Here is a 27,621-nt window from a genome sequence, read left to right as displayed (position 1 = left end):
ACAGGGCCTGACTGTAACTACAGCTACACTGGGAGGTTACAGGGCCTGACTGTAAATACAACTACACTGGGAGGTTACAGGGCCTGACTGTAACTACAGCTACACTGGGAGGTTACAGGGCCTGACTGTAAATACAGCTACACTGGGAGGTTACAGGGCCTGACTGTAACTACAGCTACACTGGGAGGTTACAGGGCCTGACTGTAAATACAGCTACACTGGGAGGTTACAGGGCCTGACTGTAACTACAGCTACACTGGGAGGTTACAGGGCCTGACTGTAACTACAGCTACACTGGGAGGTTACAGGGCCTGACTGTAAATACAGCTACACTGGGAGGTTACAGGGCCTGACTGTAACTACAACTACACTGGGAGGTTACAGGGCCTGACTGTAAATACAGCTACACTGGGAGGTTACAGGGCCTGACTGTAAATACAGCTACACTGGGAGGTTACAGGGCCTGACTGTAAATACAGCTACACTGGGAGGTTACAGGGCCTGACTGTAAATACAGCTACACTGGGAGGTTACAGGGCCTGACTGTAACTACAACTACACTGGGAGGTTACAGGGCCTGACTGTAAATACAACTACACTGGGAGGTTACAGGGCCTGACTGTAAATACAGCTACACTGGGAGGTTACAGGGCCTGACTGTAAATACAGCTACACTGGGAGGTTACAGGGCCTGACTGTAAATACAACTACACTGGGAGGTTACAGGGCCTGACTGTAAATACAACTACACTGGGAGGTTACAGGGCCTGACTGTAACTACAGCTACACTGGGAGGTTACAGGGCCTGACTGTAAATACAGCTACACTGGGAGGTTACAGGGCCTGACTGTAAATACAGCTACACTGGGAGGTTACAGGGCCTGACTGTAAATACAGCTACACTGGGAGGTTACAGGGCCTGACTGTAACTACAACTACACTGGGAGGTTACAGGGCCTGACTGTAACTACAGCTACACTGGGAGGTTACAGGGCCTGACTGTAAATACAGCTACACTGGGAGGTTACAGGGCCTGACTGTAAATACAACTACACTGGGAGGTTACAGGGCCTGACTGTAAATACAGCTACACTGGGAGGTTACAGGGCCTGACTGTAAATACAGCTACACTGGGAGGTTACAGGGCCTGACTGTAAATACAACTACACTGGGAGGTTACAGGGCCTGACTGTAAATACAGCTACACTGGGAGGTTACAGGGCCTGACTGTAAATACAGCTACACTGGGAGGTTACAGGGCCTGACTGTAACTACAACTACACTGGGAGGTTACAGGGCCTGACTGTAACTACAGCTACACCGGGAGGTTACAGGGCCTGACTGTAAATACAGCTACACCGGGGGGTTACAGGGCCTGACTGTAAATACAGCTACACTGGGAGGTTACAGGGCCTGACTGTAAATACAGCTACACTGGGAGGTTACAGGGCCTGACTGTAACTACAGCTACACTGGGAGGTTACAGGGCCTGACTGTAAATACAACTACACTGGGAGGTTACAGGGCCTGACTGTAACTACAGCTACACTGGGAGGTTACAGGGCCTGACTGTAAATACAGCTACACTGGGAGGTTACAGGGCCTGACTGTAACTACAGCTACACTGGGAGGTTACAGGGCCTGACTGTAAATACAGCTACACTGGGAGGTTACAGGGCCTGACTGTAACTACAGCTACACTGGGAGGTTACAGGGCCTGACTGTAACTACAACTACACTGGGAGGTTACAGGGCCTGACTGTAAATACAGCTACACTGGGAGGTTACAGGGCCTGACTGTAACTACAACTACACTGGGAGGTTACAGGGCCTGACTGTAAATACAGCTACACTGGGAGGTTACAGGGCCTGACTGTAAATACAGCTACACTGGGAGGTTACAGGGCCTGACTGTAAATACAGCTACACTGGGAGGTTACAGGGCCTGACTGTAACTACAACTACACTGGGAGGTTACAGGGCCTGACTGTAAATACAACTACACTGGGAGGTTACAGGGCCTGACTGTAAATACAGCTACACTGGGAGGTTACAGGGCCTGACTGTAAATACAGCTACACTGGGAGGTTACAGGGCCTGACTGTAAATACAACTACACTGGGAGGTTACAGGGCCTGACTGTAACTACAGCTACACTGGGAGGTTACAGGGCCTGACTGTAAATACAGCTACACTGGGAGGTTACAGGGCCTGACTGTAAATACAGCTACACTGGGAGGTTACAGGGCCTGACTGTAAATACAGCTACACTGGGAGGTTACAGGGCCTGACTGTAACTACAACTACACTGGGAGGTTACAGGGCCTGACTGTAACTACAGCTACACTGGGAGGTTACAGGGCCTGACTGTAAATACAGCTACACTGGGAGGTTACAGGGCCTGACTGTAAATACAACTACACTGGGAGGTTACAGGGCCTGACTGTAAATACAGCTACACTGGGAGGTTACAGGGCCTGACTGTAAATACAGCTACACTGGGAGGTTACAGGGCCTGACTGTAAATACAACTACACTGGGAGGTTACAGGGCCTGACTGTAAATACAGCTACACTGGGAGGTTACAGGGCCTGACTGTAAATACAGCTACACTGGGAGGTTACAGGGCCTGACTGTAACTACAACTACACTGGGAGGTTACAGGGCCTGACTGTAACTACAGCTACACTGGGAGGTTACAGGGCCTGACTGTAAATACAGCTACACTGGGAGGTTACAGGGCCTGACTGTAAATACAGCTACACTGGGAGGTTACAGGGCCTGACTGTAAATACAACTACACTGGGAGGTTACAGGGCCTGACTGTAAATACAGCTACACTGGGAGGTTACAGGGCCTGACTGTAAATACAGCTACACTGGGAGGTTACAGGGCCTGACTGTAAATACAACTACACTGGGAGGTTACAGGGCCTGACTGTAACTACAGCTACACTGGGAGGTTACAGGGCCTGACTGTAAATACAACTACACTGGGAGGTTACAGGGCCTGACTGTAAATACAGCTACACTGGGAGGTTACAGGGCCTGACTGTAAATACAACTACACTGGGAGGTTACAGGGCCTGACTGTAACTACAGCTACACTGGGAGGTTACAGGGCCTGACTGTAAATACAGCTACACTGGGAGGTTACAGGGCCTGACTGTAAATACAGCTACACTGGGAGGTTACAGGGCCTGACTGTAAATACAGCTACACTGGGAGGTTACAGGGCCTGACTGTAACTACAACTACACTGGGAGGTTACAGGGCCTGACTGTAACTACAGCTACACTGGGAGGTTACAGGGCCTGACTGTAAATACAGCTACACTGGGAGGTTACAGGGCCTGACTGTAAATACAACTACACTGGGAGGTTACAGGGCCTGACTGTAAATACAGCTACACTGGGAGGTTACAGGGCCTGACTGTAAATACAGCTACACTGGGAGGTTACAGGGCCTGACTGTAAATACAACTACACTGGGAGGTTACAGGGCCTGACTGTAAATACAGCTACACTGGGAGGTTACAGGGCCTGACTGTAAATACAGCTACACTGGGAGGTTACAGGGCCTGACTGTAACTACAACTACACTGGGAGGTTACAGGGCCTGACTGTAACTACAGCTACACTGGGAGGTTACAGGGCCTGACTGTAAATACAGCTACACTGGGAGGTTACAGGGCCTGACTGTAAATACAACTACACTGGGAGGTTACAGGGCCTGACTGTAAATACAGCTACACTGGGAGGTTACAGGGCCTGACTGTAAATACAGCTACACTGGGAGGTTACAGGGCCTGACTGTAAATACAACTACACTGGGAGGTTACAGGGCCTGACTGTAACTACAGCTACACTGGGAGGTTACAGGGCCTGACTGTAAATACAACTACACTGGGAGGTTACAGGGCCTGACTGTAAATACAGCTACACTGGGAGGTTACAGGGCCTGACTGTAAATACAACTACACTGGGAGGTTACAGGGCCTGACTGTAACTACAGCTACACTGGGAGGTTACAGGGCCTGACTGTAAATACAACTACACTGGGAGGTTACAGGGCCTGACTGTAAATACAGCTACACTGGGAGGTTACAGGGCCTGACTGTAAATACAACTACACTGGGAGGTTACAGGGCCTGACTGTAAATACAACTACACTGGGAGGTTACAGGGCCTGACTGTAAATACAGCTACACTGGGAGGTTACAGGGCCTGACTGTAAATACAACTACACTGGGAGGTTACAGGGCCTGACTAACTACAGCTACACTGGGAGGTTACAGGGCCTGACTGTAAATACAGCTACACTGGGAGGTTACAGGGCCTGACTGTAAATACAACTACACTGGGAGGTTACAGGGCCTGACTGTAACTACAGCTACACTGGGAGGTTACAGGGCCTGACTGTAAATACAACTACACTGGGAGGTTACAGGGCCTGACTGTAAATACAGCTACACTGGGAGGTTACAGGGCCTGACTGTAAATACAACTACACTGGGAGGTTACAGGGCCTGACTGTAAATACAACTACACTGGGAGGTTACAGGGCCTGACTGTAAATACAGCTACACTGGGAGGTTACAGGGCCTGACTGTAAATACAACTACACTGGGAGGTTACAGGGCCTGACTGTAAATACAGCTACACTGGGAGGTTACAGGGCCTGACTGTAAATACAGCTACACTGGGAGGTTACAGGGCCTGACTGTAACTACAGCTACACTGGGAGGTTACAGGGCCTGACTGTAAATACAGCTACACTGGAGGTTACAGGGCCTGACTAACTACAGCTACACTGGGAGGTTACAGGGCCTGACTGTAAATACAGCTACACTGGGAGGTTACAGGGCCTGACTGTAAATACAACTACACTGGGAGGTTACAGGGCCTGACTGTAACTACAGCTACACTGGGAGGTTACAGGGCCTGACTGTAAATACAGCTACACTGGGAGGTTACAGGGCCTGACTGTAACTACAGCTACACTGGGAGGTTACAGGGCCTGACTGTAAATACAGCTACACTGGAGGTTACAGGGCCTGACTAACTACAGCTACACTGGGAGGTTACAGGGCCTGACTGTAAATACAGCTACACTGGGAGGTTACAGGGCCTGACTGTAAATACAGCTACACTGGAGGTTACAGGGCCTGACTAACTACAGCTACACTGGGAGGTTACAGGGCCTGACTAACTACAGCTACACTGGGAGGTTACAGGGCCTGACTGTAACTACAGCTTCACTGGGAGGTTACAGGGCCTGACTGTAACTACAGCTACACTGGGAGGTTACAGGGCCTGACTGTAAATACAACTACACTGGGAGGTTACAGGGCCTGACTGTAACTACAGCTTCACTGGGAGGTTACAGGGCCTGACTATAAATACAGCTACACTGGGAGGTTACAGGGCCTGACTGTAAATACAACTACACTGGGAGGTTACAGGGCCTGACTGTAACTACAGCTACACTGGGAGGTTACAGGGCCTGACTGTAAATACAGCTACACTGGGAGGTTACAGGGCCTGACTGTAAATACAGCTACACTGGGAGGTTACAGGGCCTGACTGTAACTACAGCTACACTGGAGGTTACAGGGCCTGACTGTAACTACAGCTACACTGGGAAGTTACAGGGCCTGACTAACTACAGCTACACTGGGAGGTTACAGGGCCTGACTGTAAATACAGCTACACTGGGAGGTTACAGGGCCTGACTAACTACAGCTACACTGGGAGGTTACAGGGCCTGACTGTAAATACAGCTACACTGGGAGGTTACAGGGCCTGACTGTAAATACAGCTACACTGGAGGTTACAGGGCCTGACTAACTACAGCTACACTGGGAGGTTACAGGGCCTGACTAACTACAGCTACACTGGGAGGTTACAGGGCCTGACTGTAACTACAGCTTCACTGGGAGGTTACAGGGCCTGACTGTAACTACAGCTACACTGGGAGGTTACAGGGCCTGACTGTAAATACAACTACACTGGGAGGTTACAGGGCCTGACTGTAACTACAGCTTCACTGGGAGGTTACAGGGCCTGACTATAAATACAGCTACACTGGGAGGTTACAGGGCCTGACTGTAAATACAACTACACTGGGAGGTTACAGGGCCTGACTGTAACTACAGCTACACTGGGAGGTTACAGGGCCTGACTGTAAATACAGCTACACTGGGAGGTTACAGGGCCTGACTGTAAATACAGCTACACTGGGAGGTTACAGGGCCTGACTGTAAATACAGCTACACTGGGAGGTTACAGGGCCTGACTGTAACTACAGCTACACTGGAGGTTACAGGGCCTGACTGTAACTACAGCTACACTGGGAGGTTACAGGGCCTGACTAACTACAGCTACACTGGGAGGTTACAGGGCCTGACTGTAACTACAGCTACACTGGAGGTTACAGGGCCTGACTGTAAATACAGCTACACTGGGAAGTTACAGGGCCTGACTAACTACAGCTACACTGGGAGGTTACAGGGCCTGACTAACTACAGCTACACTGGGAGGTTACAGGGCCTGACTGTAACTACAGCTACACTGGAGGTTACAGGGCCTGACTGTAAATACAGCTACACTGGAGGTTACAGGGCCTGACTAACTACAGCTACACTGGGAGGTTACAGGGCCTGACTGTAAATACAGCTACACTGGGAAGTTACAGGGCCTGACTAACTACAGCTACACTGGGAGGTTACAGGGCCTGACTAACTACAGCTACACTGGAGGTTACAGGGCCTGACTAACTACAGCTACACTGGAGGTTACAGGGCCTGACTAACTACAGCTACACTGGGAGGTTACAGGGCCTGACTGTAAATACAGCTACACTGGAGGTTACAGGGCCTGACTGTAAATACAGCTACACTGGAGGTTACAGGGCCTGACTGTAACTACAGCTACACTGGGAGGTTACAGGGCCTGACTGTAACTACAGCTACACTGGAGGTTACAGGGCCTGACTGTAACTACAGCTACACTGGAGGTTACAGGGCCTGACTGTAAATACAGCTACACTGGAGGTTACAGGGCCTGACTAACTACAGCTACACTGGGAGGTTACAGGGCCTGACTGTAACTACAGCTACACTGGAGGTTACAGGGCCTGACTAACTACAGCTACACTGGGAGGTTACAGGGCCTGACTGTAAATACAACTACACTGGAGGTTACAGGGCCTGACTAACTACAGCTACACTGGAGATACAGGGCCTGACTGTAACTACAGCTACACTGGAGGTTACAGGGCCTGACTAACTACAGCTACACTGGAGGTTACAGGGCCTGACTGTAAATACAGCTACACTGGGAAGTTACAGGGCCTGACTGTAACTACAGCTACACTGGAGGTTACAGGGCCTGACTAACTACAGCTACACTGGAGGTTACAGGGCCTGACTAACTACAGCTACACTGGAGGTTACAGGGCCTGACTAACTACAGCTACACTGGAGGTTACAGGGCCTGACTAACTACAGCTACACTGGGAGGTTACAGGGCCTGACTAACTACAGCTACACTGGGAGGGCACAGGGCCTGACTAACTACAGCTACACTGGGAGGGCACAGGGCCTGACTGTAACTACAGCTACAATGGGAGGTTACAGGGCCTGACTGTAACTACAGCTTCACTGGGAGGTTACAGGGCCTGACTGTAACTACAGCTACACTGGGAGGTTACAGGGCCTGACTGTAAATACAGCTACACTGGGAGGTTACAGGGCCTGACTATAAATACAGCTACACTGGAGGTTACAGGGCCTGACTAACTACAGCTACACTGGAGATACAGGGCCTGACTAACTACAGCTACACTGGGAGGTTACAGGGCCTGACTGTAACTACAGCTACACTGGGAGGTTACAGGGCCTGACTGTAAATACAGCTACACTGGGAGGTTACAGGGCCTGACTGTAACTACAGCTACACTGGAGGGCACAGGGCCTGACTGTAAATACAGCTACACTGGAGGTTACAGGGCCTGACTGTAACTACAGCTACACTGGGAGGTTACAGGGCCTGACTGTAAATACAGCTACACTGGGAGGTTACAGGGCCTGACTGTAACTACAGCTACACTGGGAGGTTACAGGGCCTGGGTTGGCTGACTAAAGTTTACTGTAGCAATATGGAATCTCTAGCTAGTTAGCTGTGTAAGCTAGTTAGCTGTGTGGACTAGTTAGCTAGTTACCTGCGTGACAGATTTCCCTTCCCATGTCAGCAAAACTGTTAGGAATTGTTGTAGTAGAGATTCCATTTCTGGACACAAACCAAAAAGTCCTGACAAGAGAGCAGAAAACCTCCGGACCGAGCTCAGCAACCTCTCACGTCAGTAGAGCTAAGCATCCATCCTTTTCATCCCTGGGCAGAATTGTCTAGCTCTGCACCATTATCTTCCCGAATGTTAATCCTCCTTAAAACATGACACGGGATTGCTGAGTTACAATTCAAATGACGTAAACTCTTTCAAACTACTTCCTGAGTAGACCTACTGTATCTTTTGTGTATCTAACTGTGCGGTGTCCATAATAGGATTGAGGCTGTCCTAATATGGACACCGTTGTTAACAGTTGATGTTACTCTTCAATAAAACACAGACCCCAAAGCAAATCAAGGGGAAGAAAAATAGGTTTATTCTTATTCAGAGGACGAATCATGCGAAGAGGTAGATGGTAGATGTTCATTCTCCCCAGTGATGCTTTCATGTGGTTCTCTCCACAGAACAAAGGAACAGGATGTAGTTTATAACCCTAAGCCCTAGCCTGTGGTTGACCAATTAGAATTCCTTGCAATAAAACCTGGGCCAATGGCAAAATACAAAAAGTATCCTATTTCAGGCTCACTGTATAGACACATTCCTCCCATGTCTCTGACCCATTGCTCATCAATCCCCTATTACAGAAAAAAAAAAATCCATTGATCTAGTAATCTATGGACTTCTCGTCCTCTACGTGGTGTATTTATTGTCGAAATATTCCTACACCGTATTCACCTAGTAAGAAACCCTTCGGGAAAGTGCAATGGTTTTCCATTTGATGAGTTGAAAGCGATAAGTGCTCAAAAAAGAGATATCGTTACAAGAAGAAATAAACAAAAAAAAAATGGACTATGGCGAAGAGCAGAGCGCGTTGCTCAAATTGAGCAATGTACTTGATCTACAGCAGTTGATCGTCAATTCAATATAACTTGTAGGCTATAATGCACGTCATAAGAGTGACAAGCTAGATTCAGACTGGACATTTAGGCTGTGAGTGAGTGAGTGAGTGAGTGAGTGAGTGAGTGAGTGAGTGAGTGAGTGAGTGAGTGAGTGAGTGAGTGAGACCCCAAAGCACGGGTCTGTTTCTAAAGGCATGCCACAAACTGTACTGTTGTGTGTGTTGTGTGACCATAAGTGTGTGTGAGCAGCAGAGTTGATTTGTGTACATCATAGTGAGTAATGCAACATGTCTGTGGGTGCGTGTGGGCAGGCAGCAGCTGCAATCTGGAGTGCTTTGTCTTCAGATGTGTGAGTCCATCACAGAATCAAATAAATTAAAAGAAAAATAACGAGAGAGAGAGAGAGAGAGAGAGCTGCATTGCCGAGAGCTTCTGTTTGGCAGACCAGCAGAAAATGGAATCAAATCTGTTTTGAACACAACATTATCCCTTTACATGAGAGGTCATAGCATCACACAGCAGATAAGGACAACAGAACTCCGCCATCTCAAAAACAACACAATTTCACTAAATACTGTAATGTACGTCTTATAGAAAAGACCTCCTTCACATTATTTTGTGACACAAAGAATGACCACAGGTGAATGACCACAGGTGACCAGGTAGGCTGGATTTCCAATGTGGGTGTGTCAAATCGGAGGGCCTGTTGTCCGGACCTCTGGCAGTCTCTATGGGGGTGCCACAGGGTTCAATTCTCGGGCTGACCTTTTTCGCTGTATATATCAATGATGTAGCTCTTGCTGCTGGTGATTCTCTGATCCACCTCTACGCAGACAACACCATTCTGTATACTTCTGGCCCTTCTTTGGACACTGTAACCTTCAGACAAGCTTCAATGTCATTACAACTCTCCTTCCGTGGCCTCCAACTGTTCTTAAACGCTAGTAAAACTAAATGTATGCTCTTCAACCGATCGCTGCCCGCACCTGCCCGCCCGTTCAACATCACTACTCTGGACGGTTCTGACTTAGAATATGTGGACAACTACAAATACCTAGGTGTCTGGTTAGATTGTAAACTCTCCTTCCAGACTCACATTAAGCATCTCCAATCTAAAATTAAATCTAGAATCGGCTTCCTATTTTGCAACAAAGCCTCCTTCACTCATGCTGCCAAACATACCCTCGTAAAACTGACTATCCTACCGATCCTTGACTTCGGCGATGTCATTTACAAAATAGCCTCCAACACTCTACTCAGAAAATTGGATGTAGTCTATCACAGTGCCATCCGTTTAGTCACCAAAGCCCCATATACTACCCACCACTGCAACCTGTATGCTCTCGTTGGCTGGCCCTCACTACATATTCGTCACCAAACCCACTGGCTCCAGGTCATCTATAAGTCTTTGCTAGGTAAAGCCCCACCTTATCTCAGCTCACTGGTCACCATAGCAGCACCCACCCGTAGCACGCGCTCCAGCAGATATATTTCCAGCAGGTATATTTCACAGGTCACCCCCAAAGCCAACTCCTCCTTTGGCCGCCTTTCCTTCCAGTTCTCTGCTGCCAATGACTGGAATGAATTGCAAAAATGACTGAAGCTAGAGACTCATATCTCCCTCACTAACTTCAAGCACCAGCTGTCAGAGCAGCTCACAGATCACTGCACCTGTACATGGCCCATCTGTAAATAGCCCATCCAACTACCTCATCCCCATACTGTTATATATTTTGCCTCTTTGCACCCCAGTATCTCTACTTGCACATTAATCTTCTGCACATCCATCACTCCATTGTTTAATTGCTAAACTGTAATTATTTCGCCAGTATGGCCTATTTATTTCCTTACCTCCCTTATCTTACCTCATTTGCACACACTGTATATATACTTTTTCTATTGTATTATTGACCCCCTTTTGTTCAGGGACACATCATTCCATTTCTGTTAGTCACATGTCTTGTTCAGTTTATGTCTCAGTTGTTGAATCTTATGTTCATACAAATATTTACACGTGTTAAATTTGCTGAAAATCAAACGCAGTTGACAGTGAGTGGTCGTTTTCTTTCTTTTTTTGCTGAGTTTATGATCCTCTTTCAAACAGACTCTTATTTACCACGTTCTTACAGGTATACCCCTTTTATACATGTCAGTGGGTAACTGGAATATTGGAAGGGGTGGGGATGTTGTTAAACCATGGGGACTGTTTCACATTTCAGATTAGGGAGTAGTTAAAACAATGGAAGTCTTGATCAATGTACCTGAAAAAAACAACAAAAAAAAACAGAACCATTCACACAGACCAGAAACTGTATCTTGTTAGAGGGTCTGTGAAAATGCAGTTAGCATGTGTAAACAAGTTTAATTTTCTTTTTTTAACCACCATTTTCAGATATACAAAAAAGCAGGCAAAAAGAAGCAGGCGTGATACATTAGTGGGATTTCGGTCTGTGTATGACAGACATACTAGAGACTGCGAAAAACCCGTCTTTCATATCAGCTCTCCACAAAGCCACATCTTCAAACATAACTCTCACTGCAGCCACTCACCTTTAAAATCCTTACACATCACAATGAAACATCCCTTGTGCTGCGTTTAGACTGGCAATTCTGATATTTCTTTCCACTACTTGGTCTTTTGACCAATCACTTCAGATCTTTTTCAAAGCTGATATGATTGGTAAAAAAATACCAATTAGTGGGGGAAAAAAATATCAGAATTGGGCTGCTTGTGCAAACACAGCCAATGTCCCACAGTAGACATTGATAAAGACTGACCTGTGTTGTTGTTGTCTAAGACTGCATTGATTTGCCGCAACTATTCAATCAATACAGATAACCGTTATGAAAGTTGTATTGTCAATTTTGTTTTGTATTTAAACGCCACTTTAAAATGTGTACATGACGCTGCAACAAAATTTCCCCATGGGGACAATAAAGTCAGTAAGTATATACTGATTGACATTGAGATAGGAGATTTCTGCGGTAAACACCCTTTCAAAAGTGATTATTTTGTTCTAACCAACATGTCCAAAGTGGAGGGAGTTGTCACTTGATTGACAGATCAGCCCCTGATCACAGTGCTTCAATGACACGTCCACTACCGGTCAAACATTTAAAAAAGAATAAAACATCTTTATTTTGACTATTTTCTACACTGTAGAATAATAGTGAAGACATCACAACTATGGCGGTCCCCATGACAGCCAGTTTCATCGTAGTGCTTTGATGGTTCTTGCGACTGAACTAAAACAAAATAAAAACGTTAAAAGTCCAGGAAATGTTCCGTATTGACTGACCTTCATGTGTTAAAGTAACGCTGGATCGTCGTTTCTCTTTGCTTATTTGAGCTCTTCTTGACACAATATGGACTTAGTATTTTACCAAATAGGGTTATCTTCTGTATACCACCCCTACCTTGTCACAACACAACCGATTGGCTCAAACGCATTAAGAAGGAAAGAAATTCCACAATTGAACTTCTAACAAGGCACACCTGTTAATTGAAATGCATTCCAGGTGACCCATGAAGCTGGTTGAGAGAATGCCTAGAGTGTGCAAAACTGTCATCAAGACAAAAGGGTGGCTAATTTGAAGAATCTCAAATATAAAATATATTTTGATTTGTTTAACACTTTTTTTGGTTACTACACGATTCCATATGTGTTATTTCATAGTTTTGATGTCTTCACTATTATTCTACAATGTAGAAAATAGTAAAAAATAAAGAAAAACCATTGAATGAGTAGGTATTCTAAAACTTTTGACCGGTAGTGTCACCGCCATTTTCACTCATTTATAAATGGTTCCTTTAAGGGTGCACTAGTTCATAGAGCCCACTGATTACACAGTGGAGGATGATGACTGGGCACTGAATCCATGAAATCTCTGTAGCACTAACATGTGGTCTCTGATTGTGACAGCCACAGCAGCTAATCATGCAGAGAAGGACGAGAGGAGCGGAGGCCTACTCAACGGATGAGAGGAGCGGAGGAGAGGAGAGAAAAGAAGAAAAAAGAACAGAAGGGAGGGACGGAGGAGTTTCACAATCCTTTCACAGTTCTCTTTAATCACGTTTTTGGAGGACCTGCTCACTGACTTGTACAATGGCCAACTGGACCGAAAGTGAGCATGAACCAAAGAAGAATATGTCAAAGATTACGCCATAGAAGAGACGGTGAGCATGACATAAAGCAGGATCAGGACAATTATACAGTATGGAAGATTATATCACAGAAGAGAAATGGAAATATGTAGATGGAACTGCATACAGTGTGGGAGACTGTGGGCTGATTCATGTCAGTGTAGAAATGCTTCTTGGGGAACACTGCAATTTAATTTTCTATTTTTATTTGATTCTACTGTGGAACACGGAAACTGTTGTGTAATGAGGACACAGAACACGTTGTGACAGAGACCAGAGATAATCTGTTTTTTACGGTGTTTCTACTCAGTTGTCAAACGTACTGTACTAAACCATTGGAAATGCTTTACACATCACACCGTGAAAAACACGAGTATCCTTATCACTATACGGTGCATTCGGAAACTATTCAGACCCCTTGACTTTTCCACATTTTGTTACATTAAAGCCTTATTCTTTTCCTCATCAATCTACACACCATACCCTATAATGACAAAGCGGGGGAAAAAAGTTTAGAAAAGTGTGCATATTTATTCAAAATATAAAACAGAAATACCTTATTTACATAAGTATTCAGACCCTTTGCTATGAGACTCGAAATTGAGCTCAGGTGCATCCTGTTTCCATTGATCATCCTTGAGATGTTTCTACAACTTGGAGTCCACCTCTGGTAAATTCAATTGATTGGACATGATTTGGAAAGCTGTCTATATAAGGTCACACAGTTGACAGCGCATGTCAGAGCAAAAACCAAGCCATGAGGTCGAAGGAACCGTAGAGCTCCGAGAGGTTTGTGTCGAGGCACAATCTGAGGAAGGGTACCAAAAAATGTCTGCAGCATTGAAGGTCCCAAAGAACACAGTGGCATCCATCATCCTTAAATGGAAGAAGTTTGGAACCACCAAGACTCTTCCTAGAGCTGGCCACCCAGCCAAAACAATCGGGGGAGAAGTGCTTTGGTCAGGGAGGTGACCAAGAACCCAATGGTCACTCTGACAGAGTTCCCCTGTGGAGATGGGAGAACCTTCCAGAAGGACAACCATATCTGAAGTACTCTACCAAATCAGGCTTTTATGGCAGTGGCCACACGGAAGCCACTCCTCATTAAAAAGGCACATGACAGCCTGCTTGGAGTTTGCCAAAAGGCACCTAAAGGACTCTCAGACCATGAGAAACAAGATTTTCTGGTCTGATGAAACCAAGATTTAATTATTTGGCCTGAATGCCAAGCATCAAGTCGGGAAGAAACCTGGCACCATCCCTATTGTGAAGCATGGGGGTGGCAGCATCATGCTGTGGGGATGTTTTTCAGTGGCAGGGACTGGGAGACTAGTCAGGATTGAGGGGGAACAAAAACAGAGCAATGTACAAAGAGATGCTTGATGAAAACCTGCTCCAGGGCGCTCAGACCGGGGCGAAGGTTCATCGTCCAACCGGACAACGACCCTAAGCACACAAAGACAACGCAGGAGTTGCTTCGGGACAAGTCTCTGAATGACCTTGAGTGGCCCAGCCAGAGACCGGACTTGAACCTGATCGAACATCTCTGGAGACACCTGAAAATAGCTGTGCAGCGATGCTCCCCATCCAACCTGACAGAGCTTTAGAGGATCTGCAGAGAAGCGTCCTAATCACTGACAAAGTGAAAAGGTGGTTTTTAATTTATTTTACATTTATTTCACTTTTATTTAACCAGGTAGGCCAGTACATGCATATGGCTGAGCAACACGCTCTGCAACACCCCATGTCCCTCAGTCAAGCAGTGAATTTCAAACACAGGCCATAAAGACTAGGGAGGTTTTCCAATGCCTCACGAAAGAAGGCTATAATGTTTTTTTTTTATCAGATATTGAATATCCCTTTGAGCATGGTGCTTAAAATTACACTTTGTATGGTGTATCAATACACCCAGTAACTACAAAGATACAGGGGTCCTTCCTAACTCAGTTGGCGTAGAAGAAGGAAACTGCTCAGGGATTTCCTTTTAAGGCCAATGGTGACTTTAAAAACAGCCATTTTCAAGTCTTGCCACAGATTTTTAAACAGATTTTCAAGTCAAAACTGTGACTAAGACATTTAATCTTTTCATTTTGAATTCATGTGTTAAATGGAAGCATAATTCCAAAGTAACGTTACGGGGTATTGTGTGTAGGCCATTGACACAAAATATAAATTCGATCCATTTTAAATTTAGTAACAAAACAACAAAACAATTTTGAAAAAGTAAAGGTTGTGAATACTTTCTGAAGGCATCTACAGTACCAGTCAAAAGTTTTGGACACACCTACTCATCCAAGGGTTTTTCTTTATTTTTACTATTTTCTACATTGTAGAATAATAGTGAAGACATCAAAACTATGAAATAACACATACAGAATCATGTAGTAACCAAAAAAAGTGTTAAACAAATCAAAATACCTTTGCCTTGATGACAGCTTTGCCTTGATGACAGCTTTGCCTTGATGACAGCTTTGCACATTTGGCATTCTCTCATCCAGCTTCAGGTAGTCACCTGGAATGCATTCCAATTAACAGGTGTGCCTTGTTAAAAGTTAATGTGGAATTTATTTCCTTCTTAATTAATGCATTTGAGACAATCAGTTGTTTTGTGACAAGGTAGGGTTGGTATACAGAAGATGGCCCTATTTGGTAAAATACCAAGTCCATATTATGGCAAGAACAGCTCAAATGCACACAGAGAAACGACAGTCCATCATTACTTTAAGACATGAATGGAGCTCAATCTGGAAAATGTCAAGAACTTAAAGTTTCTTCAAGTGCAGTCGCAAAAAACCAAGCGCTATGATGAAACTGGCTCTCATGAGGACCGCCACAGGAAAGGAAGACCCGGAGTTACCTTTGCTGCAGAGGATACGTTCATTAGACTTTACGACCCTCAGAAATTGCAGCCCAAATAAATGCTTCACAGAGTTCAAGTAACAGACACATCTCAACATCAACTGTTCAGAGGAGACTGCATGAATCAGGCCTTCAGGGTCGAATTGCTGCAAAGAAACCACTACTAAAGGACACCAATAAGAAGAAGACACTTTCTTGGACCAAGAAACACAAGTAATGGACATTAGACAGGAGGAACTCTATGCTTTGATCTGATGAGTCCAAATTTGAGATTTTTGGTTCCAACCGCCGTGTCTTTGTGAGACGCAGAGTAGATGAACGGATGATCTCTGCATGTGTGGTTCCCACCGTGAAGCATGGAGGAGGTGTGATGGTGTGAGGGTGCTTTGCTGGTGACACTCAGTGATTTATTTAACCATCATGTCACACTTAACCATCATGTCTACCACAGCATTCTGCAGCGATACGTCATCCCATCAGGTTTGCGCATAGGTGGATTAGAATTTGTTATTCAACAGGACAATGACCCAAAACACCTCCATGCTGTGTAAGGGCTATTTGACCAAGGAGAGTGATGGGAGTGCTGCATCAGATGACCTGGCCTCCAAAATCACCTGACATCAACCCAATTGAGATGGTTTGGGATGAGTTGGACCAGAGTGAAGGAAAAGCAGGCAAGTGCTCAGCATGTGGGATCTCCTTCAAGACGGTTGGAAAAACATTCCAGGGGAAGCTGGTTTCGAGAATGCCAAGAGTGTGCAAAGCTGTCATCAAGGCAAAGGGTGGCTACTTTGAAGAATATAAAATATATGTGACTCACCACATGGATTCGGCCTTGTGTAGCAAAATTTGAAATGGTATTTTTTACATTAGATAAAAGTAGACACTCAGAGCTTCAACATGGTGTATCATACACTGTATTTGAGGAACAATGGGAAACTAATTCTGTTTTGAAAGTTGATCAACTTGTAAACTCACTTTTGAGAAAATCACCTTTGAATGTTTTGCTATCTAGTGAAGAGCTCTTCTTTGTCTACACCCATTCAGCATCGTTCACACCCTCTTAAGCTTTAGCCCCACCCATCTCGTTTCGCTCTCGAAGCGCACACTTGAGGCTCTGGCCGATGATTAGTTTACCTCTAGATAACATGAAAACATCCTAACAAGCAACAATTTCATTACGCTTTTTTGCAGACGTTTACTGACACCGGCCATATTCAATGGGTGTTGTACAGCCAGCCAGCTAACGTTAGCTAGTTAAACAACAATGAACAGTGCCAACAATGACACAGTGCTGGGAGCTAACCAACCATGTTCAATGTTAGCTAACTAGAACAGCAAACGGCTCTGGGAAACAAATGAAAACATCAGCTTGGGAGCCAGCCAGCTAATGTTAGCTACAGTAGGTAGCTAACAGTACACTTTAGATGGAAATGAAGCCACTTTCTGTCAAAATTGCCAAGAGAGTAATTCGGATTGGTCCGCCATAGAAGGCTTCTGTCCATTTGAGTTCTTCAATCTGTGTTGGTAATCATTTTGATTAAAAAATACATTTTTTTATGTTCAAACGGCTCTCCTGTGAAGTCGTGACTTGCGACATTTGCCTAGTTTCCCAAATCGGGTCACATACTTGTTTCACACTTTTTTGGTTACTACATGATTCCATATGTGTTATTTCATAGTTTTGATGTCTTCACTATTACTCGACAATGTAGAAAATAGTAAAAATAAAGAAAAACTCTTGAATGAGTAGGTGTTCTAAAACTTTTGACTGGTAAGTACCAGACTTATTATGGTTATTGTACTTACATGACAGTCTTCATCCATAACTGTCCTTTACACAGTAATTGTGCCCTAATCTCTACTAAATGTCATACTGTTAGCAGTCGATAGTGACTGGTATTAGGACAGCAATACAAGCGAAACACAACGGAATTATGGTTGACAATTACTTATGCAAATAGTCAACGAGGAGAGGGTAGAGTAAACAAAATGTCAATCAGTGAAAAACTAGGAATTTGAACAACCGCCTCATTTGCATATTCAATTAAAATAAAAAAAACATTGTACCAAAAGAAGATTGACGTTGTGACACACTGTTTGATGATCATGCCTCAAGCCAAAACCAATCAGGCGAAAAAAGGCCTCCTATTGTGACTGAGACATGGCATAATGATTGCTTCTCATTTCAACTCAATAGGGCTGCCTGCCTAGCCTAGTCCTTTCTGTCATGAGACAGCCTACAGGTCTGTGTAAGGTGGCACCGACAGACATGGCAGCTCTGCTTCTCGTGCAACTTTGTAGTATTTGTTTTTTTGTGTGCGTTTTATTTCTTATTATTAGCCCAGAATGTATTTTTGTGTTATTACAGAAATAACTTCTGGATTACGGAAATAACTTCTGGATATCAGAGCGGCGGTAACTCACCAGCATTACGACCAGAAATACGACTTTCACGAATTGGATCCTTTGTTCGTACCCTCCAAGGCAATTGAAATTTTCCCGAGGCTGCTCCAAGACACCACCGGCCAGGAAGAGGTATTCGAAGTGGACTCTTAGTCCGACTCAGGAGGCACGCACACCCTCCACCGCTTCCGAGTATATTACTCGCTAATGTTCAGTCTCTGGACAATAAAGTAGATGAGCTCAGGGCGAGGATCTCCTTCCAGAGAGACATCAGGGACTGTAACATACTCTGTTTCATGGAATCATGGCTCTCTCTGGATATACTGTCCCCGTCCATACAGCCAGCTGGGTTCTCAGTACATCGCGCAGACAGGAATAAAGAACTCTCGGGGAAGAAGAAAGGCTGTGGTGTATGTTTCATGATTAACTACTCATGGTGTGATTGTGATAACATACAGAAACTCAAGTCCTTTTGTTCACCCGACCTAGAATACCTCACAATCAAAGGCTGACCGTATTAACTCCCAAGAGAATTCTCTTCGGTTATAGTCACAGCCGTGTATATTCCCCCTCAAGCCGATACCATGGCAGCCCTCAAGGAACTACACTGGACTTTTTGCAAAGTGGAAACCACATATCCTGAGGTCGCATTTATTGTAGCTGGGGATTTTTACAATGCAAATTTGAGAAAAACACTACTGAAGTTCTATCAACACACTGTATACTGGCTCTGGAAAAACTCTCGATCACTGTTACTCCACCTTCCGGGATGGCTACAAAGCCCTCCCCCACCCTCCCTTCGGCAAATCAGATCATGACTCCATTTTGCTCCTCCCTTCCTATAGGTAGAAACTCAAGGAAGTACCCGTGCTAAAGGTCTATTCAACAACGTCAGTACAGGCAAAACGTCAGTGCAGAGACAAAGTGGAGTCACAAATCAATGGCTCAAACATGAGACGTATATGGCAGGGTCTACAGACAATCACAAAGGGAAAACCAGCCATGTCGCAGAGACCGAGGACTTGTTCCCGGACAAGCTAAACACCTTCTTCGCCCGCTTTGAGGATAACACAGTGCCACCATTGTGGCCTGCTCCCAGGGACTGTGGGCTATCGTTCTCCGTGGCCTACGTGAGTAAGACATTTAAGCGTGTTAACCCTCGCAAGGCTGTCGGCCCAGATGACATCTCTAGCCGCGTCCTCAGCACATGCGCAGACCAGCTGGCTGGAGTGTTTACGGACATATTCAATCTCTCCCTGTCCCAGTCTGTTTTCTCCACTTGCTTCAAGAAAATGTAACTGAACAAAATGTCATCATGAAGTGCTTTGAGAGGCTAGTTATCACCTCTACCTTACCGGACACCCTAGACACCCTTTTGCTTACTGCCCCAATAGATCCACAGATGATGCAATTGCCATCGCACTGCCCTGTTCCCATCGGGACAAGAGGAATACCTATGTAAGAATGCTGTTCATTGACTACAGCTCAGCCTTTAACACCATAGTACCCTCCAAGCTCATCATTAAGCTCGAGGCCCTGGATCTGAACCCCGCCCTGTGCAACTGGGTCCTGGAGTTGCTGACGGGCCACTCCCAGATGGTAAAGGTAGGAAACAACACCTCCACTTCACTGATCCTCAACACAGTGGCCCCACAAGGGTGCTTGCTCAGCCCACTCCTGTACTCCCTGTTCACCCATGACCCCGTGGCCACACACGCCTCTAACACAATCATCAAGTTTGCAGACGACACAACAGTAGTAGGCCTGATTATCAGCAATGACAAGACAGCCTACAGGGAGGAGGTGAGGGCCCTGGCAGAGTGGTGCCAGGAAAATAATCTCTCCCTCAACAGCAACAAAACGAAGGAGCTGATAGTGGACTTCAGGAAACAGCAGGTTCCCTATATACCCCCCGTTTGACCAAAGCCTCATGGAAAGAGGCTGAAAGATAAAAGATAAAACAGGGGAATAGAGAGAAAGAGTAGTAGAGATACAGACAGCTACTACTTACTTAGACCAGACAAGACAAGACAGACAGACAGAGACAGACAGAGACAGACAGAGACAGACAGAGACAGTCCACCCTAAAAAATAGTGGGCTGATTTCAAAACGATGTGGGTACTGGGCATTAACATTCTTATGCTTATGAGGGTATTCTGATTAGGCCAGGGGAGTTTCAAGTAATTCCGGTAAAACCATGCCAATCAAATCCTGCAGGTGGAGACTGCTTCAATAAAAGTCACAACGAGAAGACCTAGGCTATAGAGAAGTACAGAGATGAGAGAGAAAGACAGATGCAGATAGCAAGACAAAGAGAGAGATAGACACTAAAAGACACTAAAACAGACTGAAAGAAGTCACAAAAAAACATGGAGGGAAAGAGATCCACAGTAGCCAGACCCACAGCCACACACTATCCCCCAACCCAACCCCTCTCTCTTACCATCTGTAGGGGCCTCTTGCGGAGGTCTCTCTCAGTAACCAGCCTCGTCTGGTCTGTGACGTGGAGTCCCTTCTGGGCCAGGGCCTGGATGACAGCATCGTGACCAACCAGGGGCTGGGTGACAGCATCGCGACCAACCAGGGGCTGGGTGACAGCATCGCGACCAACCAGGGGCTGGGTGACAGCATCGCGACCAACCAGGGGCTGGGTGACCGCATCGCGACCAACCAGGGGCTGGGTGACCGCATCGCGACCAACCAGGGGCTGGGTGACCGCATCGCGACCAACCAGGGGCTGGGTGACCGCATCGCGACCAACCAGGGGCTGGGTGACCGCATCGCGACCAACCAGGGGCTGGGTGACCGCATCGCGACCAACCAGGGGCTGGGTGACCGCATCGCGACCTCCACTTGTCAGGATGAGGCTCCCGGCTCTGCAGTAGAGCTCAGCAGACAGCAGTAGGCTGACTACTGCAGGCTTCAGATGCTCCTGTTCATACTGGTCTGTGTAGAAGGGCTCCTTCAGGTCGGCCGGGACACTGTCTGTTTAGGAGGGAGAGGTAGAGAGGTCAAAAGAGAGAATACGCTTTGGCACATACTACATTTTTCTAAGTCAAGAGTGAATCGCTGAATATACCATTTGCTCCCAGGAAAAATGTATAATTAACTTTCTAAATGTTGTAATGCAAAAGGGAATCATGCGCAGTAGTTACCCGTTAACTAGACAACCGTTCCACTCCTAAACCAGCTCATAGTACCTGATAGAGTGTTGTTGTTCCTGATATAAACGAGATTAGGGTGTCAATATAGTATTGAACAAGTCAACATGACTGATAGTAATTGAGTCTACTTCATTGTTTCCTCATCCAAAAGACATGGTGGTTATTCCCGTTATGAAATACACTATGGATTAACTGCAATGTGTGTTACCATGGAAACTACAGTAGGAAAGGAACCTGATCAGTGTGTGTGTGTATATATATATATATATATCAGTTGGCCTGGAGTTCAAGAATGTATTTCTTCCTTGTCAGACTTTCACAGGGTGTTGAGAAAATGGGGACGGTATAAAAACCAGAGACTCTGTATCCACAAAACAAAAAGCTATAAAATAACCACATTTTCACACCACTCAAGGAGCTGCACGTTAGGAGTGTGGCTGAAAGTAGATTTGATTCCTTCACGATGTACCGTAACACTCTGCCACACACACACACAGAGCAGATGGGTGTTCATTATGATCGGTGAAGCCACAGTAAGAGGGAACTTCTCAGCTTCACACCCTTCATCCACCCTCACACCACTCTGGGGATCATATTAGACAGACCAAGTCAGCAGCTCATAAACAGAGACACGCTAGCTAATTAACAACAAGGTCACCAAAGGGTACTTGAGGTAGAAGTTGCTCTTAATTGCAGATCTAGGATCAGATTACCAACAGTCCTTACCTAAACCTTTAGCGGGATGAAGGATTAATCTGACCCTGTTTCAGCGTCATTTTAGCAAGCCAGATTTTTCTGAAATCGTTTTTTTTAGTAGTTCGAAGATGAGCATTCCTGAAACATTATTTTGTTGACATTTAATATGATCTCTTAGAAATTGATTGCACCCAAATTGACACTTTCAATGTACATAATTTATATCATATTCAAATATTTCAATTAATTACATCGTATTCAAAAAATTCAGCGATGAGCAAATTTGAGGTCTGCAGTAGCCAAGTAGTAGCCTACTGTGGCTATTTGATCATAATGTAGGGCCTACCAGAGTGACTGAAAATGTTGTGTTGTTTGATACAATAAAACACTTTATAAAATGCATTATTATTCCCATACCATTATTACAGAGAATCAGACAAATTATGCTACCCTCTGCCTATTGGCTGCGTAGCTTATTCAAGCCGGTCTCAAAATACAACACTGCCTCTCTAATACAAAAATTGCTCTATAACTGGGCTAATAACTCACTAACTAGAAAAGGATATAAACAAATGTGCACACGTGGCTACATGCAGCTTTCACTTTGATCTCAAAACAAGCACATCTACTCAAGATCGCTCATACTGTAAACACAGTCCAGTTCAAAGTGAATGGCACAGTTCCATATATGGCAATGGTCTATTTACATATAGGCCTACTGCAGGTCTGACTGGTTATAGCGCACTGGTCTGTTTAGAGAACGGGCTCGAGTAGTGCTTGTCATTGCAATAGAATCTTACTCCGATGCGTTCTGCCTACAACAAAATCTCTTGCATAGTTTGTTTTGTTTTGGTATGTTGCATTGAAAGTGGCTAATTTTGTGTTGATTTGATCACAATTGCTTAAACTTAAAAAAAACGTAAGCCTATGCAACATTAACCAATTATAAACAGTTCTGTAGCAATGAGATGTGTGCAGTAGACTATAGGCCCAATACAGTATCACTGCATATTGGCTTTGCTTGAATTGCCCTGCCAATGCATTGTTGTTCGGGACATTTAAAAAAATATATATTTCAAAATTTGAGGTAGGCTATATGATTAAAACAGTAATAGATCCATTGTTGGATGACTTGTAAAGCACAGCTGAATGAGCATACATTAAAATAATTTGCATTTTTTTATGGGCTGGTGGTGCCTGCATCTGATGGTCAGTCTCAGTGGAGGGAGAGAGCAGCAGACCGATGGTCAGTCTCAGCAGAGGGAGAGAGCAGCAGACCAATGGTCAGTCTCAGCAGAGGGAGAGAGCAGCAGACCGATGGTCATTCTCAGTGGAGGGAGAGAGCAGCAGACTGATGGTCAGTCTCAGTGGAGGGAGAGAGCAGCAGACTGATGGTCAGTCTCAGTGGAGGGAGAGAGCAGCAGACCGAGGGTCAGTCTCAGTGGAAGGAGAGAGCAGCAGACCGAGGGTCAGTCTCAGTGGAGGGAGAGAGCAGCAGACTGATGGTCAGACTCAGTGGAGGGAGAGAGCAGCAGACCGAGGGTCAGTCTCAGTGGAGGGAGAGAGCAGCAGACTGATGGTCAGTCTCAGTGGAGGGAGAGAGCAGCAGACCGAGGGTCAGTCTCAGTGGAGGGAGAGAGCAGCAGACCGAGGGTCAGTCTCAGCGGAGGGAGAGAGCAGCAGACCGATGGTCAGTCTCAGCGGAGGGAGAGAGCAGCAGACCGATGGTCAGTCTCAGCGGAGGGAGAGAGCAGCAGACCGATGGTCAGTCTCAGTGGAGGGAGAGAGCAGCAGACCGAGGGTCAGTCTCAGTGGAGGGAGAGAGCAGCAGACTGATGGTCAGTCTCAGTGGAGGGAGAGAGCAGCAGACCGAGGGTCAGTCTCAGTGGAGGGAGAGAGCAGCAGGCTGAGGGTCAGTCTCAGTGGAGGGAGAGAGCAGCAGACCGAGGGTCAGTCTCAGTGGAGGGAGAGAGCAGCAGACCGAGGGTCAGTCTCAGCAGAGGGAGAGAGCAGCAGACCGATGGTCAGTCTCAGCAGAGGGAGAGAGCAGCAGACCGATGGTCAGTCTCAGCGGAGGGAGAGAGCAGCAGACCGATGGTCAGTCTCAGTGGAGGGAGAGAGCAGCAGACCGAGGGTCAGTCTCAGTGGAGGGAGAGAGCAGCAGACTGATGGTCAGTCTCAGTGGAGGGAGAGAGCAGCAGACCGAGGGTCAGTCTCAGTGGAGGGAGAGAGCAGCAGGCTGAGGGTCAGTCTCAGTGGAGGGAGAGAGCAGCAGACCGATGGTCAGTCTCAGTGGAGGGAGAGAGCAGCAGGCTGAGGGTCAGTCTCAGTGGAGGGAGAGAGCAGCAGGCTGAGGGTCAGTCTCAGTGGAGGGAGAGAGCAGCAGACCGAGGGTCAGTCTCAGTGGAGGGAGAGAGCAGCAGACCGATGGTCAGTCTCAGTGGAGGGAGAGAGCAGCAGGCTGAGGGTCAGTCTCAGTGGAGGGAGAGAGCAGCAGACCGATGGTCAGTCTCAGTGGAGGGAGAGAGCAGCAGACCGAGGGTCAGTCTCAGTGGAGGGAGAGAGCAGCAGACCGAGGGTCAGTCTCAGTGGAGGGAGAAAGCAGCAGGCTGAGGGTCAGTCTCAGTGGAGGGAGAGAGCAGCAGGCTGAGGGTCAGTCTCAGTGGAGGGAGAGAGCAGCAGACCGAGGGTCAGTCTCAGTGGAGGGAGAGAGCAGCAGACCGAGGGTCAGTCTCAGTGGAGGGAGAGAGCAGCAGACCGAGGGTCAGTCTCAGTGGAGGGAGAGAGCAGCAGACCGAGGGTCAGTCTCAGTGGAGGGAGAGAGCAGCAGACCGAGGGTCAGTCTCAGTGGAGGGAGAGAGCAGCAGACCGAGGGTCAGTCTCAGTGGAGGGAGAGAGCAGCAGGCTGAGGGTCAGTCAGTCTCAGTGGAGGGAGAGAGCAGCAGGCTGAGGGTCAGTCTCAGTGGAGGGAGAGAGCAGCAGACCGAGGGTCAGTCTCAGTGGAGGGAGAGAGCAGCAGACCGAGGGTCAGTCTCAGTGGAGGGAGAGAGCAGCAGACCGAGGGTCAGTCTCAGTGGAGGGAGAGAGCAGCAGGCTGAGGGTCAGTCTCAGTGGAGGGAGAGAGCAGCAGACCGAGGGTCAGTCTCAGTGGAGGGAGAGAGCAGCAGACCGAGGGTCAGTCTCAGTGGAGGGAGAGAGCAGCAGGCCGAGGGTCAGTCTCAGTGGAGGGAGAGAGCAGCAGGCTGAGGGTCAGTCTCAGCAGAGGGAGAGAGCAGCAGGCTGAGGGTCAGTCTCAGTGGAGGGAGAGAGCAGCAGGCTGAGGGTCAGTCTCAGTGGAGGGAGAGAGCAGCAGGCTGAGGGTCAGTCTCAGCAGAGGGAGAGAGCAGCAGGCTGAGGGTCAGTCTCAGTGGAGGGAGAGAGCAGCAGGCTGAGGGTCAGTCTCAGTGGAGGGAGAGAGCAGCAGGCTGAGGGTCAGTCTCAGCAGAGGGAGAGAGCAGCAGGCTGAGGGTCAGTCTCAGTGGAGGGAGAGAGCAGCAGGCTGAGGGTCAGTCTCAGTGGAGGGAGAGAGCAGCAGGCCGAGGGTCAGTCTCAGTGGAGGGAGAGAGCAGCAGGTCCACCTCTCAACATCCCTCCGCTCTCCCTTTCCTCCGCTGATGGTGAAACACGAGTCTCACCGCATTATTCCTGAATCATGCACAAATTCATGTTGTTACTCCTATTTACAGAGAAAGTGGTCCTTAGTTCGACCATTAAAAAAAAAACAAGCACACATAAAACCTGAAAAAGCCATACATGCACATGAATAAAATCATGGAGGATAACACACAATCAAGTCTGGGACTTATTTCCATTGTGGTCCTCTTGAGACAAGATGGCTGGACAAGATCCAACACAGTATGGCAGTGAAACAATAAAACAAAAACAGAGAAGAAGAACATCTCTCTCATCAAAAACAGAGAAGAAGAACATTATCTCATCAAAAACAGAGAAGAACATCTCTCTCATCAAAAACAGAGAAGAAGAACCTCTATCTCATCAAAAACAGAGAAGAAGAACATCTCTCTCATCAAAAACAGAGAAGAACATCTCTCTCATCAAAAACAGAGAAGAAGAACATCTATCTCATCAAAAACAGAGAAGAAGAACATCTCTCTCATCAAAAACAGAGAAGAAGAACATTATCTCATCAAAAACAGAGAAGAAGAACATCTATCTCATCAAAAACAGAGAAGAAGAACATCTCTCTCATCAAAAACGGAGAAGAAGAACATCTCTCTCATCAAAAACAGAGAAGAAGAACATCTATCTCATCATTCCAGTTACATCATAGGGGTTATTCATATGGACACAGAAGACATCAAACATATTTGTACTTTATTTTTAAAGTGTTCAATGGTAAAAGTCCCAAACATACACTGTTTACTGTTTTGTATTGCTATTGGGTTTGGTTAAATGGTAAGTATCACTAATCCCACTACATATAGCGATGTTCTCTTAACATTTTAATGAAAAACATACAATGCATTATAATTGTACTATTTTATTTATTATCACAACATTTTAGTCACTAGCCCATTTCGCCATCAAAGCTTGGAGCTTGTAGGAAAAGTCTTCATATGAGAATTGCGCAGATAGCACTCTGACAGCTTCCATTTGTTGGACTCTTCAAGGAGTTGGGTTGAAGCACTAGGTTACTAAGTGAAGGACAAACTGAATCGCTTTCATTGAGGACACTTGAGTGTCGCAGCGGTCTAAGGCACTGCGTCTCCGTGCAAGAGGCGTCACTACAGTCCCTGGTTCGTATCCAGGCTGTATCACATCCGGCTGTGATTGGGAGTCCCATAGAGCGGCACAGAATTGGCCCAGCGTCGTCCATGTTTGGCTGGGGTAGGCCGTCATTGTAAATAAGAATTTGTTCTTAACTGACTTGCCTAGTTAAATAAATAAATAAATAAATAAATAAAAATTTAAAGGAGTGGATTGACCACATAATTGAGCCCACCATTTATTTTCATCATGAGCAAAAGCTATTGGTTTTCTAACCAAAGTTGCAAAGAAGGAACTGATGGTCCAAATCTAATGTTAGGTACTGTATTTGTGGTAGATTAAAGAATCCTATAAATAAATACAAAATGGCCAATTTGGGTGCAATCCATTAGCTTGA

The 27,621-nt window shown here is 46.2% G+C and overlaps 1 protein-coding gene across 2 annotated transcripts in view; it reads right to left on the bottom strand.

Moving 5' to 3' along the window:
- The window catches only part of LOC110528753 (calmodulin-regulated spectrin-associated protein 2), a 98,373-nt gene that overhangs the window by 63,521 nt on the left and 7,231 nt on the right, over positions 1-27,621 (bottom strand). For both annotated transcript variants that reach the window (XM_036985747.1, XM_036985790.1), the window contains exon 2: positions 21,041-21,582. In XM_036985747.1, coding sequence (XP_036841642.1) covers positions 21,041-21,582 — 542 coding nt within the window. The remainder of the gene's footprint in view (positions 1-21,040; positions 21,583-27,621) is intronic.

Source organism: Oncorhynchus mykiss, chromosome 1, assembly GCF_013265735.2.
Source record: "Oncorhynchus mykiss isolate Arlee chromosome 1, USDA_OmykA_1.1, whole genome shotgun sequence".
Lineage (NCBI taxonomy): Eukaryota > Metazoa > Chordata > Actinopteri > Salmoniformes > Salmonidae > Oncorhynchus > Oncorhynchus mykiss.
The sequence above is the reverse complement of the archived record's forward strand: the minus strand, read 5'-3'. Positions and strand labels throughout refer to the sequence as shown.